The sequence below is a fragment of the Pan paniscus genome, chromosome 23 (genome assembly GCF_029289425.2).
Source record: "Pan paniscus chromosome 23, NHGRI_mPanPan1-v2.0_pri, whole genome shotgun sequence".
Classification (NCBI taxonomy): Eukaryota; Metazoa; Chordata; class Mammalia; order Primates; family Hominidae; genus Pan; species Pan paniscus.
In genome coordinates this window covers 30,441,688-30,457,387 of record NC_085927.1, presented here as the reverse complement: position 1 = coordinate 30,457,387, position 15,700 = coordinate 30,441,688, and the positions used below count along the sequence as shown (strand labels likewise).

At 49.3% G+C, this 15,700-nt stretch overlaps 1 protein-coding gene across 6 annotated transcripts in view; it reads left to right on the top strand.

Annotated features, from left to right (window-relative positions):
• PI4KA (phosphatidylinositol 4-kinase alpha) overlaps window positions 1–15,700 on the top strand; it is a 151,023-nt gene that overhangs the window by 107,876 nt on the left and 27,447 nt on the right. For all 6 annotated transcript variants that reach the window (XM_034948745.4, XM_034948743.4, XM_034948744.3 and 3 more), the window contains 5 exons: window positions 946–1,035; window positions 3,269–3,388; window positions 6,244–6,336; window positions 8,149–8,305; window positions 8,558–8,685. In XM_034948745.4, coding sequence (XP_034804636.2) covers window positions 946–1,035; window positions 3,269–3,388; window positions 6,244–6,336; window positions 8,149–8,305; window positions 8,558–8,685 — 588 coding nt within the window. The remainder of the gene's footprint in view (window positions 1–945; window positions 1,036–3,268; window positions 3,389–6,243; window positions 6,337–8,148; window positions 8,306–8,557; window positions 8,686–15,700) is intronic.

The window sequence follows — 15,700 nt, the reverse complement described above, 5'->3', positions numbered from 1 at the left end:
TGAGGTGCACTGACATTTTGTTATTGTGGTAATAGGGGATCATGCCTTTGACTTGTGCTATCCAATGGGGAAACTGGCAGAATAAATCACTCCAAAAGAGGAGGATGTACTGGGTCTCTCCTCTCCCCAACTCGGTCTCAGAGCCCTCACTGTGGCAAGACTGCAACTCAGCTCACAGCTCCTTCAGCCTGGGCTGAGTCATGTCCTACCTCTGGACCTCCCTGCCAGACCAGCTGTCAATGGGGAGTTTCCCACAGAATGGTGTGGCACCAAAGAGGATTTTGCCACGCAGAGCCTGCCCTTCCATCCAGTCCCAGACCCAGGACACAAGTTGCACAGTGTCCCTGTGACATGTTATTCTTGTAGATTCTGCCACAAACCTTGTGCAGGAATTACATACAGATCATAGTGTGTGTGGGCTTCCTGGCCCCAGGGGCCTTGAGGTTCAAACTTAGTGGCTGTGCTAGTCTCTTGGGCTTCTGTAGCAAAAGACAACAGACTGGGCAGCTTGAAAGGTCTTGACAGACATTGATTGTCTTACAGTTCTGAGGGCCGAAGTGTAAAATCAAAGCGTTGGCAGAGCTGGTTTCTGTGGAGACCTCTCTCCTTGGCTTGTGAATGGCAGCCTTCTCCCTGTGTCTTTGCATGTTCTTCCCTCTGTGCACACCCTCCTCCCTGCCCCAGTATTTCTGTGTGTCCAGATTTCCTCTCCACACACGTAAGGAAGGATACTGGCCAGATTGGATCAGGACCTACCCTATCAGCCTTTTAATTGAATCACCTCTTTAAAGCCCTGTCTCCAAATGAGTTCCACTCTGAGGTACTGGTACCAGTTAAGGCGCAGCATAGGGATTTGGGGAGACACAGTTCAGCCCATGACAGTCACTACGGCAGCTCAGATGAACCAACCTCGGGTTGTTGAGAAGCAGCTTCACCCTCTTCCAGAGCATTGTGAAGGACTTCGCTGCACGCTGTGGGATGATCCTGCAGGAGGCCATGAAGTGGGCGCCTACCGTCACCAAGTCCCACCTGCAGGTACTTGAAACCATCAAAAGGCAATCGCCATAAGCTCCTTCAAACTCCCAAAAAAGTTTTACAGAGACATGAAGAACTCAAAATCCAAATAGCACTAGTGTGAATGGAGACTGGAAGCATCAGTCTAGGGCCTGAGAATAATAGATGCCTCAGAGGCTGCTCTGTGTGTTAGGAGTGCCTGTGGGGCCAGTGCTGGCCAGGGCACAAGGAGGGCATCTGACGGCTCACACCAGGTGAGGTGCCAGGTCTGTGGCAAGACTTGGGGGCTGCTCACGAGAGCAAGGGCTTGTGTGGTGGATGTGGGAGGCTGCCAGATGGCAGCATCTCTAAGGGCCAAGTGCATTGCTGGCACCTGTGCCCAAAGGCGGGGGCCTGACCAAGGCTGGTGGAGCAGAGGCAGAGTTGGGGACTTGTGTCCCATTAAAACTTCACATAAGCTGCACATGTAGGTGCATGGGAGTCTTTCAGACAAAAACACTGGTTTGGAAACTCAGATGGCCACGAAGTAAACCATGTAATGCCACAGGGTGTGAGAGGAAAGAATTGCCTTAAAAGGAATGAAAGATGAGAAAAATACCTCTGGAAGGAATCTGTGTTAGCAGAGAGTGGGTGTGCTGAGAGGAACTCTTGTGAGGTTTACCTTGGCAGCAGTTTAAAGATGAAACAGGCTCAAAAGTGTTTCTGGTTGTGGAGTCCAGGAAGGATAGAGCAGCCAGCTCCAAGAGCCCTGAGAGCTGTGTGGAAACGCAGTGGCAAGAAACTATTTCCCTTTGTTCATTTACAGCAAAAGGGCCTCAGGTCCCAAGGCTGTCTGTCGTCTGAAGAGGGGAGGCCCCCTCTAATGCCTAGAAAGTTTAAGTGGACAAAAAAAGCAGCTGATAGAGCTTTTTACTTTCTCACGCAGGTCTGGCCTAAGAAGGAAATGGAAAATGAAAAGGCTTGAAGCAGTCTTGATTTTTCCACCAGGTGTCCCCTTGGCGTGCGCCAGGCCTGCCCTTTCACTTCCCCTGCAGTGCGCTTATTCCCCACCCTCCGTGCCCAGCCTCAGCCTTCCCCGAATCTGCCCTCTCCTCCACCCACCAGAGTAGTCTGGTTTTAATAGGATATCTGGTCAGTGTACTTCCCTTTTAAACTTGATCATTAGTCTCTCTTCATCGCCATAGTGTCCAAGGATGGGTTTCTGGAGCTCCAGGAGTTCCCCAAAACCATTGAGACAATAATGCATGTACATACTCCTGTACATTTCTTCTTAAGGGAATTAGTTGGTTCACGCCTGTAAACACCTTTGCGTGACCCTGGAGGCCATTCTCGCCTGGCCTGCATCTGGCCCAGGCTCGCCCCCACCCTCGAGACCCTTGTCCTTGGTACTCCTGCAGGCTGAGCCCCCTGTGGTCCCCAGAGCAGGAGGCCTCCCTCACACCTCTGGGCTCTGCCAGGTATCCCATTGCCCAGCACCCTTCTCCCACTGGGTGGCCAGGTGGACACAGGTGTTGTTCTTCGTTCCTGCTGTCCAGTTCACCCACACCAGGCTGCTGGTATGCTGCAGTAAAGAACCGAGGCTCCACGCCACACAGCCTGCCTGTTGACCGCAAGGCCAAGGCTTTGTAGCTTATTTGCCTGGTGGCTACCACAGCAGATGCTCAGCAAGGATGTGCTGAAAGAATAAATGGCCCTCCCCCGTTGACGGTGCAACACCGCAGTGACTGCATGACAGCCGCTCGGGGAATTGGCCTCGTCCTCAGTCAAATGAGCAGTAGCTGGTCATAGAGGGGCTTTGACTTACTGACAGTCCCACAGCTAGTTAGGGAGGGGCAGACCCAGGACAGAAACCCAGTGTTTGGTCCATTTGCCCACACCTTAATTTATAAAGTTTTATTTTCCCCTTTAAATGAAATAGCAAGGCCAGGCACAGTGGCTCATGCCTGTAATCCTGACATTTTGGGATGCTGAGGCAGGAGGATCACTTGAGCCCAGGAATTCAAGCCAACCTGAGCAATATAGTGAGACACCATCTCTACAAAAAAAATTACAAAATTAGCCAGGCATAGTGGCGTGCCCCTATAGTCCCAGCTACTTGGGAAGCTGAGGCGGGAGGATGGCTTGAGTCTAAGAGGTCGAGGCTGCAATGAGCCATGATCGTGCCACCACACTCCAGCCTGGGTGACAGAGCGAGACCCTGCCTCTAAAAAAATCAGATAAATAACTGAAACTCCATCTGTTTTTCCTATTTCAGGAATATCTGAACAAACATCAGAACTGGGTATCGGGACTGTCCCAGCACACGGGGCTGGCCATGGCCACTGAGAGCATCCTTCACTTTGCTGGCTACAACAAGCAGAACACAACTCTCGGGGTATGTGCGAGCCTTCTGAAGAGCAGTGACCCCTTAGACCATAGGAGCCACAGTGCAGGGGAAGGCTTAGAGCTCGGCTGTCGCTTTTCATGATGCACATGAGTACATGCAGGGTGCTGTGGATGTCTGTTGACAATGGTAGTGGTGCAAGCCGCACCTTGGCCCAAAGAAGAGGTGGCCATTGAAATGAGTGTTTCCTTATTGTGCTTTTTTTTTTTAATTTATGGATTTATGGGGATCAGTGCTTGATATGTCAGTGATCAGATTTTGATTTGAATGTCCCCATCTGAGAGGATGGAAACAGAGCTCCGCCTGACACGGGCAGCGCGGTGCCACAGTCGCACTTATCTGGAGCGTATACTGGACTCCTGAACAGTTCTGTTTTCTGCAGGTGCTGAACCGCACGTGAATGCCTTCAGCTTCTTGTTCTGCTAGAGATTAATCTAGAGGACAGAGGTTTCACACAGCAATACTTTCTGAGTTAAATTAGAGCTAAGAGTTAAAAAGGATTAAAGCAGGCAGTTCCACCTGGCCATGTGACTGGGGCTGGTCAGAGATTTTGTTGGTTAATGTGAATCTAGAGCCTGGCCATGTGTGCTTCCCAACTCTCTCCAAATGGAGCATGGGATGGGATATGTGGAGGTGCAGAGGCTGTGCACCCAGGAGGAAGGGTGACAGGCCTCCCTTGGGATACCAGCAGGAGAGAGGGGCCTGAGTGCCCTCTGGCTTTTGTGGGGCCTGAGGCTGTGCCAGAGAAGGCTGGTGTCTTCTCGCCTCATTTTGCTATCAGGGCACTTTTCTCGAGGTCACTGCACTATCTCTAAAGACACCAGTCTAGCAGACATGGTTGAGCTGGGTCCAGCCTGCACCTGCAGGGCCACCCGTCCCGGGCCTCCTACTCTGACGGGGCACCAGGTATCAGTGCCCTGACCTGGATGTCTCTGCCACTGGGTGGCCACAGAGGCCAGAGGCGGAACTCATAGACTGTAAGTGTTTATGATAGTCATAAGCCTTTTCCTTTTTGGGGGTGGTAGGAGCAAAGCTTTATTACATAAAATAGAATATGTGTTCTCATTTGTAAGCCTTTTCTAGACTCTAGCCAGCTGACTTGTGAAAGATCTGTTTTGCCTAAAATATTTTGTTCTTTTTCCCCAGAAAATTTGATGTAAGTTAGGTTTTCTCTAACTTATTTTTTTTAATTTTTAAAAATTAATTCTGGGGCCGGGCACGGTGGCTCACGCCTGTAATCCCAGCACTTTGGGAGGCCAAGGCGGGCGGATCACGAGGTCAGTGGATCGAGACCATCCTGGCCAACACGGTGAAACCCCGTCTCTACTAAAAATACAAAAAATTAGCCGGGCATGGTGGCGGGCACCTGTAGTCCCAGCTACTTGGGAGGCTGAGGCAGGAGAATGGTGTGAACCCGGGAGGCGGAGCTTGCAGGGAGCCGAGATCCCGCCACTGCACTCCAGCCTGGGCAACAGAGCAAGACTCCATCTCAAAAAAAAAAAAAAAAATTCTTTTTTTTTTTTTTTTTGATGAAACCCCATCTCTAGTAAAAATACAAAAATTAGCCAGGCGTGGTGACATGCACCTGTAATCCCAGCTACTCAGGAGGCTGAGGCAGGAGAATCACTTGAACCAGGGAGGTGGAGGCTGCAGTGAGCCGAGATCGCATTGGGCAGTGAGGAGTGATGGTGGAAGGGAGGGAGCTGGCCTGCACTGCCCACCAGGTGCTGTTTGCCATGCCAGGACATTGTGTGTGTCATTACGTTGAACGTGTAACAACATTGTGAGAGGGTTATGCCCACTTTACAGATGAGCACATTGAGGCTCAGAGACATTGACTTCCCAAGGTCTCACAGCTGATTAGTATCAGAGCCAAGCTCTAACTCAGTCCTGCTTGGTGCCAAAGACCGCACTGTTTCCAGAAAATGTAAAGCAGTTTTACGTAATTTATTTTTTTAAATAAACCAGTTTAATAATTTCATGAGAAAAATCATGTATTTTTGTTCTTGTTTATATTTTGATGTTCCCCAACATCTGTATTTTCTTCTCCTGGTCCTCTTTCTCCACACCATGTCCCCTCAAAAAAAATCCCTCTAAACTCAAAACAGTTGAGAAGCTCACTTTCCCCATTAGTACTAATGCTAAAGGGAAATGCGAAAGGAGGTCCTTTTCAATGCATGCTGTACTCTGCAGTGACCGTGGGTGAACAGGAACTGAAAGGTGTGGCACAGCAGCCAGCCTGGGTTAGGAAGCCAGGTCACTGAGGCCCTGGGGCTGGGAGGCTGAGGCTGAAGCAGAGAGAGTGGCTGGAGGGGTGGAGTGGGTGGGCGGTAGTTTTCAAATATTTTTCTCCCATTCTGTGGGTTGCCTTTGTATTCAAGGTGTACCCTTTTCTGTCTCTTCCCATTAGACTGAAGAGCAGCCAGCAGATGTTTAAGAGCCTGCTGGCCTTGGCTCTCCCCTTCAGCCCCTTTACGGTCTGTAAGTGACATTTATAAGCTGCACACGCAACTCTCAAGGAGACGGCTGTGAATGCTTTCATGGCGTTTCCATCACAGGTGACAATTGCTCTCACAATCTAGTGATTCTTTTTCTTGCAAAGGCCTATTTACCAGTAGCAGAAACTGCCTTCTGGAGACTTTTTTTTTAAATTTCTTACGGAACATATCAAACTGCTGGATATTCTAAAATATTTTGCTTTATTAACTTGCCAGCAGTGAAGATTTTTATTAATAGTAACCCCCAGATCCGAGTGTGACTTCTTAATTGGGTTTAGGCTTAGCCATGGTAAACACGAGAAAAGGATAGTGCTGCCATAGTCTAAAATAATGGTTATCTGTCTGTAGGCAACTCAGCTGACCGAGCGCCCGGCCTGTGTGAAGAAGGACTACTCCAACTTCATGGCATCCCTGAATTTGCGCAACCGCTACGCAGGCGAGGTACTTCTCTTGTCCTTGCACCCTAGGTCCTTTAAAGTGTCCTCTTGTTTTGAGGCCTGTTGGCTGCTTCCTAGTGGAAAATGAACAAAGCGTCCGGGTGATGTGGAATTAACATATTTTAGGAGGATTTAAAGAGCACATTTTAGGAGGATTCTTGGCACATTCCAGAGTGTTTATGACAGTTACTTGTTTTTTCCACAAGAGGGTAACTCTGTGTACACTTTGGCTACACTGAATGAAGGTTTTTAATTTTTTTGGCTTTTTTTTAAAGCAGTAAGAAACATTTACATGCCATAGGCTCTTGGGCACTCAGTAAGATGTATGTATTATTATTCCAGTTTTATAGATAAACGGAGGTTCCCCAGATTAAGTAGCTTGCCAAAGTCGCACAAGTGGAGTGGGGTCTGGAACCACATCTTCCAACTCCACATCATGGGCTTTCACCCACCACACCACAGTTTATTCCAGCCTGACCAGTGCCATCACATCTGTGGGCCTCCATTTCCTGCTCCATAAACTCAGAAGCTAATCTATACCATTTCTTTTTGTTTGTTTGTTTTTGTTTTTGTTTTTGTTTTTGAGACAGAGTCTCGTTCTGTTGCCCAGGCTGGAGTGCAGTGGCACAATCTTGGCTCACTGCAAGCTCTGCCTCCTGGGTTCACGCCATTCTCCTGCCTCAGCCTCCCGAGTAGCTGGGACTACAGGCACCCACCACCACGCCTGGCTAATTTTTTGTATTTTTAGTGGAGACGGGGTTTCACTGTGTTAGCCAGGATGGTCTTGATCTCCTGACCTCATGATCTGCCCGCCTCAGCCTCCCAAACTGCTGGGATTACAGGCGTGAGCCACCGCGCCCGGCCTAGTCTATGCCATTTCTAAGCTCCCTGGTGACTCTGAAAGTCTATCAGTGGCCTGGTCCGAGTGGGAGTTCACTCCTTCTTAGCACTCTGTCACTTGTATGTTCTTCTCTCTGGAAAAAAAAGTTATATTTGTCTTTAAAAATAGATAGGTTGGCCAAGCACAGTGGCTCACGCCAGTAATCCCAGCACTTTGGGAGGCTGAGACAGGAGGATCACCTGAGCCCAGGAGTTCAAGGATGCAGTGAACTATGATTGCACCACTGCACTCCAGCCTGGGCAACAGAGCAAGACTCTGTCTCAAAGAAAAAATTATTAATAATAGTAAGGAGGGCTGGGTGTGGCCGCTCACGCCTGTAATCCCAGCACTTAGGAAGGCCAAGGCGGGCGGATTATTTGAGGTCAGGAGTTCGAGACCAGCCTGGCCAACATGGTGAAACCCTGTCTCTACTAAAATACAAAAATTAGCTGGGTGTGGTGGCACATGCCTGTAATCCAGCTACTTGGGAGGCTGAGGTGGGAGGATCACTTGAACCCAGGAGGCGGAGGTTGCACTGAGTTGAGATCACGCCACTGCACTCCAACCTGAGCATCAGAGCGAGACTCCCTCTCTCAGAAAATAATAATGAGGCTGATATTGTTGTTTGAGTCATTAATTGAGTTTGAGGAAATGTATTTATCCAGCTCACATGCATGCAGTCCCACCTTTGGGGAACATCTGCAGTGGTGGCACTGCCAACATGCATTTCTAGAGGAGCTGTTCTGTAAAAAAAAAAAAAAGCTGTGATCAGTAGTAGCATCATTGAAATGAGCCTGTCTCTCTGCATGCATGAGCTCCACTTTGGGGCAGCGAGGCACCCACCAGTGCCACCACAAGTGTGGTCTGGTGGCTTCCAGAACCTCACCCACATTGCCTGGATTATATGCTTAGTTGCTGATGAGAATGTTTTTGCAGGTGTATGGAATGATTCGGTTCTCAGGCACCACAGGCCAGATGTCTGACCTGAACAAAATGATGGTCCAGGATCTACATTCAGCTTTAGACCGCAGTCATCCTCAGCACTACACGCAGGCCATGTTCAAGCTGACCGCAATGCTCATTAGCAGTAAAGGTAACTCACTGAAGCACTGTGCAATTCTGGGCTCGTTTCTAAATGAATGCTGGCCTTGATGACCCATAGCCAGCTGGAGTACTGGCCGGAGAAAGAGCAGGAGCTCCCCCAGTAGAGGAGTATCTCTCATGAGTGGAAAGTCAATAAAAGGCCATCACTGGCCCCAGCTGGTCAACTCTTGTTGGCCCAGGGAAGCTGTTTTGGGGTTCAGCTGTTGTTGGAGGCCTCTGACTGACGTGTGTTTGGTTCCAGATTGTGACCCGCAGCTCCTTCATCATCTGTGCTGGGGTCCCCTCCGGATGTTCAATGAGCATGGCATGGAGACGGCCCTGGCCTGCTGGGAGTGGCTGCTGGCTGGCAAGGATGGAGTGGAAGTGCCGGTAGGACCCTGACCTCGGGTTGGCAGTGAGGATGGGATGGGATAACAGACGGGAAGAGCCTTCCCTGGTGCCGCCACCACCAAGCATGGAGACACTGGGCAAGCCCCTCACCTTCTCAAGCCTCAGTCTCCTTATAGCTTCTATTATTATACCTGACAGTCACAGAAAATAGAATATATGTTAACAGCATCCCACTGGTGCCTAGAAGCCGTTATCTCCCAAAACCTCGGTAGGGGGAGCCATTTCTCTACTGAAATTGGAAATCCAGCTTTTTGAACACCTGTTAACTTTGAATTTGATTGGGAGCAGTTGTGTTTGTCCACGGGAATGTTTTTCTTGACCTAATCTTGGGATCAGCCCCCTTCCCCTGCATCCGTATTTCTGGAGTTGCTACTGCGGGGGGTGCCCACAAGGAAGTTTATACTCACGTTTCAGCTGATTAGATAAACGCTTAAGAATAATTTTATTTTTCAAAGATTCTGTTAACTGTCAGGGTAGCAGGGAATTTGACATGTTTTCTTTCTGTATTTCTTAGGATCAGTTGAAATGAGTGGTCAAAAAGGGGGATTTTGATTTTCTTCTTCCCTCAGGAGAATTGGAATATTTCCAAAAATGGAATTAAAATGTTCCGGGCTGGTGGTGGTGGCAGTGATGATAATATCTCACATTTGCCTGCTATTTTATAACCTCGTGGGGTTTGTATCAATCACACCATTCAGCGCTGTTAGGAAACATTTTGGTCCAGTGGGCGCCTGGGGGAGGTTATCTAGTCAGGGGGACACCTGTGAAGTCAGGGGAGTGCTGGGTTCTCAGCCTGACCAGCCTGCTCCCATCAAAGATATGCAGAAGGGCCTGTGGAAGTCACGCTTCAGCCTGCAGGGCTCTGATTCCTGGGCGGGGCTCCTCACATGCATGGTGGACATCATTACAAGAGCACCTGCATCCTAGTGAGCTATCAGTAAACGACAACTGGAGTGGCCACATCAGTTATAGTTCTTGCCAGGGAGAGGATTCTGCAGAAACAGCTGTATACCATTGCCACTGTGGATACCCACTGCCATTATGACACCCAATTTCTCCCTCTAATTCCTTGTGTCCTGTTTTCATATTTTACTACTATATGCATTAGACCTTATAATGTTGTTTCTGTTCAAAAAAATCAAAAGTCTTTCAAAGAAATTAAGACAAGGCTTTGTTACAGCATTATAATTTATCCAAATGTTTTTCATCACTCACACTTTTACAGTCTTCCTGTGATCTCCTCTGCCAAGTAATTTTCTTTAACAGTTCCAGTAATGCAGGTCTGCTGGAAATAAATTCTCTCATCTTAGTTCACCTTCATCTTTGATGCATATGGATTATTTTTTCTAGGCCCAGGATTCTAGGTTGATAGTTTTTTGTTTTATTGTTTTTAGCATTTCAGATATTATCTTCTATTGTCTAGTAGCTTGCATTGTTTCTGGAGAGAAGTCAACAGTCTTTTTGTTTCTCAGTACAGCCGGCCCTCCATATCCATGGGTTCCACATCCTGGAACCAGTTCCCCTGAGGATACCAAGGATGACTGTATATGTTATTGTTTTTCTTTTGACTACTTGTTGGATGTTTCTCCTTATCTTTCATTTTTAGTTGTTTGACTGTGTGTGAATTTCATTGTATTTATCCTGTTGGAATTCATTGAGCTTCTTAATTTCAGGGATTTAGGATTTTCATCAAACTTGGAAATCTTGAGGTCAATATTTCTTTGTCATTTCTTTTTTTTTTTTTTTTTTTTTTACTTCCTAGGCTCTTAAGGTCAATATTTTTTTAATTTTTTTTTACTTCATTCTCTCTCTCTTCTCCTTTTTGGATTCCAGGTACACATATATTAGTGACTTGGTATTGTCCCATAGATCATCGACATTCTCTGTAGTCTTTTTCAGTTTTTCAGGGTTTTTATCACTCTTTCGTTTGGTTAATTTTTTTTTTAACCTGTATACCAGTTCACTGTTCTTTTCTTCTGCTTTATTCATTCTGCTGTAAAACCATCTTGTATATTTTTTATTTCAGATACAATTCTCAGGTCTAGAAAACAAAACAAAAAATATTTAATTTAAAAATAAGAAAAAGAAACAATTCCAGATCTAGGATTTCTAGTTAATTCTTTTTTTTTTTTTTTTTTTTTTTTTTTTTGAGATGGGGTCTCACTCTGTTGCCCAGGCAGGAGTGCAGTGGCACAATCTTGGCTCACTGCAACCTCCGCCTCGTGGATTCAAGTGATTCTCCCACCTCAGCCTCCCAAGTAAGTGGGATTACAGGCACCAGCCATCATGCCTGGCTAATTTTTGTGTTTTTGTACAGACAGGGTTTCACCATGTTGGCCAGGCTGGTCTTGGACTCCTGACCGCAGGTGATGCGCCTGCCTCAGCCTCCCAAAGCGCTGGGATTACAGGCATGAGCCACCACGCCCAGCCATTTAATTCTTTTTTATAGTTTGCATTTTCTGCTGCTGAGATTCTCTTACCTTCATGCATTCTTTCCATTATTTCTTATAAATCTTTGAGCATATTTATTGTAATTATTTTTATATCGTTATCTGGTCTGTTCTTGTATTTGAGTCATCTTGGGTCAGTTTCTTTTTATCTTTTTTCTTCAATGTTTGAAAGTTTTTGTTTCTATACTGGACATTGTACATTTAAATAAAACTGACAGTTGAGGAGGACTGCTGTATATTTTCCCAGAGAGAAGGAGGTCTTTATTTTTTTTCTTTTGTTTTTTTTTTTTTTTTTTCCTGAAGACAGTCTTGCTATGTTGCCCAGGCTGATGTCAAATTCCTGAGCTCAAGTGATTCTCCTGCCTCGGCCTCCTGACCCAGTAGCTGGGACTTTTTTTGTTGTTGCTTTTTTTTGTTTTTTTTTTTGAGATGGAGTCTCGCTCTGTCACCCAGGCTGGAGTGCAGTGGCCCGATCTTGGCTCACTCCGCCTCCCGGGTTCACGCCATTCTCCTGTCTCAGCCTCCCGAGTAGCTGGGACTACAGGCGCCTGCCACCACGCCCGGCTAATTTTTTGTATTTTTTAGTAGAGACGGGGTTTCACTGTGTTAGCCAGGATGGTCTCGATCTCCTGACCTTGTGATCCGCCCGCCTCGGCCTCCCAAAGTGTTGGGATTTTAGGCGTGAGCCACTGCGCCCAGCCAGTTGCTTTTTTGTGTGTGTGTGTGACTGAGTCTCCTGACCTTGTTAGCCAGGATAGTCTCGATCTCCTGACCTTCTGATCCGCCTGCCTCGGCCTCCCCAAGTGCTGGGATTACAGGCGTGAGCCACCGCGCCTGTCCGAGATGTCTTTCTTATGTCTGGTGGCTCCTCCTCCTACTCAATAGCTGGTCTTGGCAGGAAGTATGGGTTCTTCCTGCTTTTTACCCCACTTCCTTTTTTTTTATTTTAAGCAAAATTGGGAAAGGTGTCTTAAAGGAATTTTTATACAAACCAAATTACTGTTTCATTTGGGGTCTTTTGGAGTCCAGCTTGCACTTCCTGCTCCTGCCATCTCCAGTGGCTCAGCTGGCCTCAGGTCCCTTGGCCTGTGTCAGGCTTCTCCACCCACTCACACTCACACCTGGCACTGGCCCCAGCAGCACGTGGTCATTCAGGTCCTCACTCCCTGTCTCTGCCTCCACAAGGACCTGACCTGTCCAGGTCCCATAGTGCCTAGGAGATGAAGAGATGTCACACTTGCTGTTTGCATCTCAGCGTGGGAACAGTGGGGAGCCTGACCTCCTTAGAGGGGTCTGGGACCTTCATTTCACTGAGAGGGGAAAGATTCGTGATCCTTGTATGATACTTAAAATTCATGACCCAAAATAAATGCATGTGGGCTGCACTAGTAACTGATAACTTGCTCTGGTCCTGCTGTGTGCCCAACTTAAGCAGGGCATTATATGTATATTACTCTCCTGTCCATTGAACCCAGGCCTTGCGGTCTAGGCTGACGGTTGCAGTTTCCCCCACACCCTGAGGCTGTCCTCCTGTGGGCTCAGGAGGGACCCGATCCTGGGAAGTCTTAGCCACGCTCACTCCTGTGTGGGCCCAGGTGCCCACCTGCCTGCACACACCTGCCTACACACACCTGCCTACACACTATCTCTTGGTGGGACTCTCCACTTCCCAGAAGAGGACAAGTGTGCCCTCCTCTCAGGGTCTTCTGGAAGCTCTGGTTTCACCACAAATTGTGACTGTCAGGACACAGTGCTGCTATGGTCAGGATTCCTTTCCATATGCTGCTTCAGCCTCAGACCTCGGTGGGCCTTAAGAGTAGGGGCTGCTCAGCCAGGCGCAGTGGCTCACGCCTGTAATCCCAGCACTTTGGGAGGCCGAGGCCGGTGGATCACCTGAGGTCGGGAGATCGAGACCAGCCTGACCAATATGGAGAAACCCTGTCTCTACTAAATATACAAAATTAGCCAGGTGTGGTGGCATGTGCCTGTAATCCCAGCTACTTAGGAGGCTGAGGCAGGAGAATCGCTTGAACCCAGGAGGCGGAGGTTGCGGTGAGCCAAGATCGCACCATTGCACTCCAGCCTGGGCAACAAGAGCGAAACTCCGTCTCAAAAAAAAAAAAACAAAAAGAGTAGGGGCTGTAGCCGTTCCCATTTCACAGGGCACTGGGGGTGCTCCTGACCACGTGTCAGCCCTCACATTGTACCTGGGGCTCTGGAGCCCAGATCCGTCTCTCTCCTCTCCACTTCCTTAGTCCAGGTGCCCTTGAACCTCTGGCCTCTCTGTCTGGTCCTCAGATAGGAGTGGGTCCTCAGATAGGAGTGGGTTGGTTGACCCCTGGGGGCAGGGCAGATGGAGTACTGATATCACTAGCAGGTCCCAGATGGTAGGAGGACAGATCAGCTCAGGGAAAGCTGCTCACAGCCTCCTTCAGAGTTCTGGGTCTTGAAAGCAGCTGTTTTGGGAGCCTAACTGCTTTTCCCAGGGACTTAAGGCCTTTGTAATTTTTGTAGCCCTTTCATCCTCCAGAATAAAGGGACCTTCTTGAGCTCAGGGCCTTCTCAGTACTGGCATGCCCCAGGGCTCCTCCTCCCTGCCTGGCTACTCTGGCCAGCTCCACTGCTTACCCAGCCCAGTCACTCCTAGTCCAGGTGCATCCCTTCAGTGGCTTGGCCCACAGCCTGCATGGTGAACTGATTAGCAGCCCCAACTAATGGGTCCAACCTCAGCTCCAGACACCGCTGCACTGGTCGCCCATCCGCCATCACTGTTGATGCCAGGGTGGTTCTTCCCTTCACTGTAGATGCCAGTATGGCCCCTCCCTTTACTGTAGCTGCCAGTGTGGCCCCTCCCTTTACTGTAGATGTCAGCGAGGTCCCTCTCATCACTGTAGATGCCAGTGAGGTCCCTCCCTTTACTGTAGATGCCAGCGTGACCCTTCCCTTCACTGTAGATGCCAGCGAGGTCCCTCCATTCACTGTAGATGCCAGCGAGGTCCCTCCCTTCACTGTAGATGCCAGCAAGGTCCCTCCCTTCACTGTAGATGCCAGCATGGCCCTTCCCTTCACTGTAGATGCCAGCGAGGTCCTTCTGTCTGCTCAGACGTCTTTGACTCCCTCTTATGCACATCCCACAGATGACTCTCAGCACATCCCATCACCTTCACCTTTGAGGTTTATCCAGGATCTGACAAGTCCCAGCATCCCAGCTGCTGCCCTCTGGCCTGGCCTCCTGCTCCCCAACCCCAGGCATCTTCCCCTTCTCCACATGCGGTTGGCGCAAGCCAGGGGGGAATCAGAGCCCCCCTACAGACTCGAAGGTGGGCTTGTTTCTGTGACCTGCAAGCCCCCTTCCCACCTGACTTCCATCCTCTCTCTTCCCCTCGCTTGCTGTGCTGTGGCCATGCTGGGGTCCTGCTTGCACTTCCCACGGATGATTCTCAGCACATCCCATCAGTTTCACTTTTGAAGCTGCCCTCCTGGGCTGCTCCCACCATAGGCCGCGTCATGCATTCCCTCTTCTCAGATGGCCGTGCCTTGCGCCTCACTCCTGCGTCTCCTCCAGGGCTCATCTCAGATATCCCCTCCTTTCTAGGGCTCTCCCTGGCCACCTGGTCTGTCACACGCTCACTCGCACTGCTGTTTCTTAGTGTTTCTCAGTGTGTGTAGCTTATTTCTTGTTGTCTGTGGTCCCCACCATAGACTGTGTGGTCATGTTTGTCTTCATTCACAGCACCATGCCCAGAGTCCACGAGGCCCTGGCACAGAGGCAGCCACCAGGATGTGGTTGTTTAACAAATAGGTGGGAGTGTGTCTCTTCCATGGCTTCTTGTCCATGGCAGTTCTGGGGTCCCCCCCATTTTTTTCTCCCTTGTCTGCTTCCATAAGACTAATCGGTCTGCAGGAAACAGAAAGCAGGCTCTAGTGCCTCGTCCCCCAGGAGTCCTCACCCCATGGGCAGCTTAGAGGGAAGCAGCAGACAGAGCCCCGCCCCAGGCTCCCGTCGGCTCCTGGCCATCCTGGGCTTATGTGGCCTTTGTCTCCACCCTCACAGCCTCCAGATGGCTTCTGTGCCTCCCAGCAGGAAGGAAGACAAGGACAGAGTGCAAAAGGCAGAGGCCAGCTGCCTTGACCTTATGAAGCTCACCCTGGCATGTGTTCCCAGGGCCTTGCCCAGTTCACTCTCCCTGGCTCATTAGAGTGGCCGGGGAGAACAGTGGCCGCCTCAGCCAGCAGGGACCCTGGCTGAGAGCCCTGTGACTGGCCACGTGGCCACCCTGATCCACCTCATGAGGAAGAAGGGAGGGGATGGGTACTGGGGAGGGAGCCGCGGTGTGTGTTCTACTCACTAGGCCTCGTTGCCACCTCTGCACAGGCGCTTGGAGCCCTTGTAGAAGCTGGTGCTGCTGGGACAACAGAGGGATAGAATCCTCTTTGGCCAGATGCCAAATGCTGTTTCTTGGTCTCCTTGTAAAAACACCCAGAAATCATGGGGGCTTTCCATGTGTGAGCTGCACCTCTTACTCTCTGCAGCACCCAGGTGT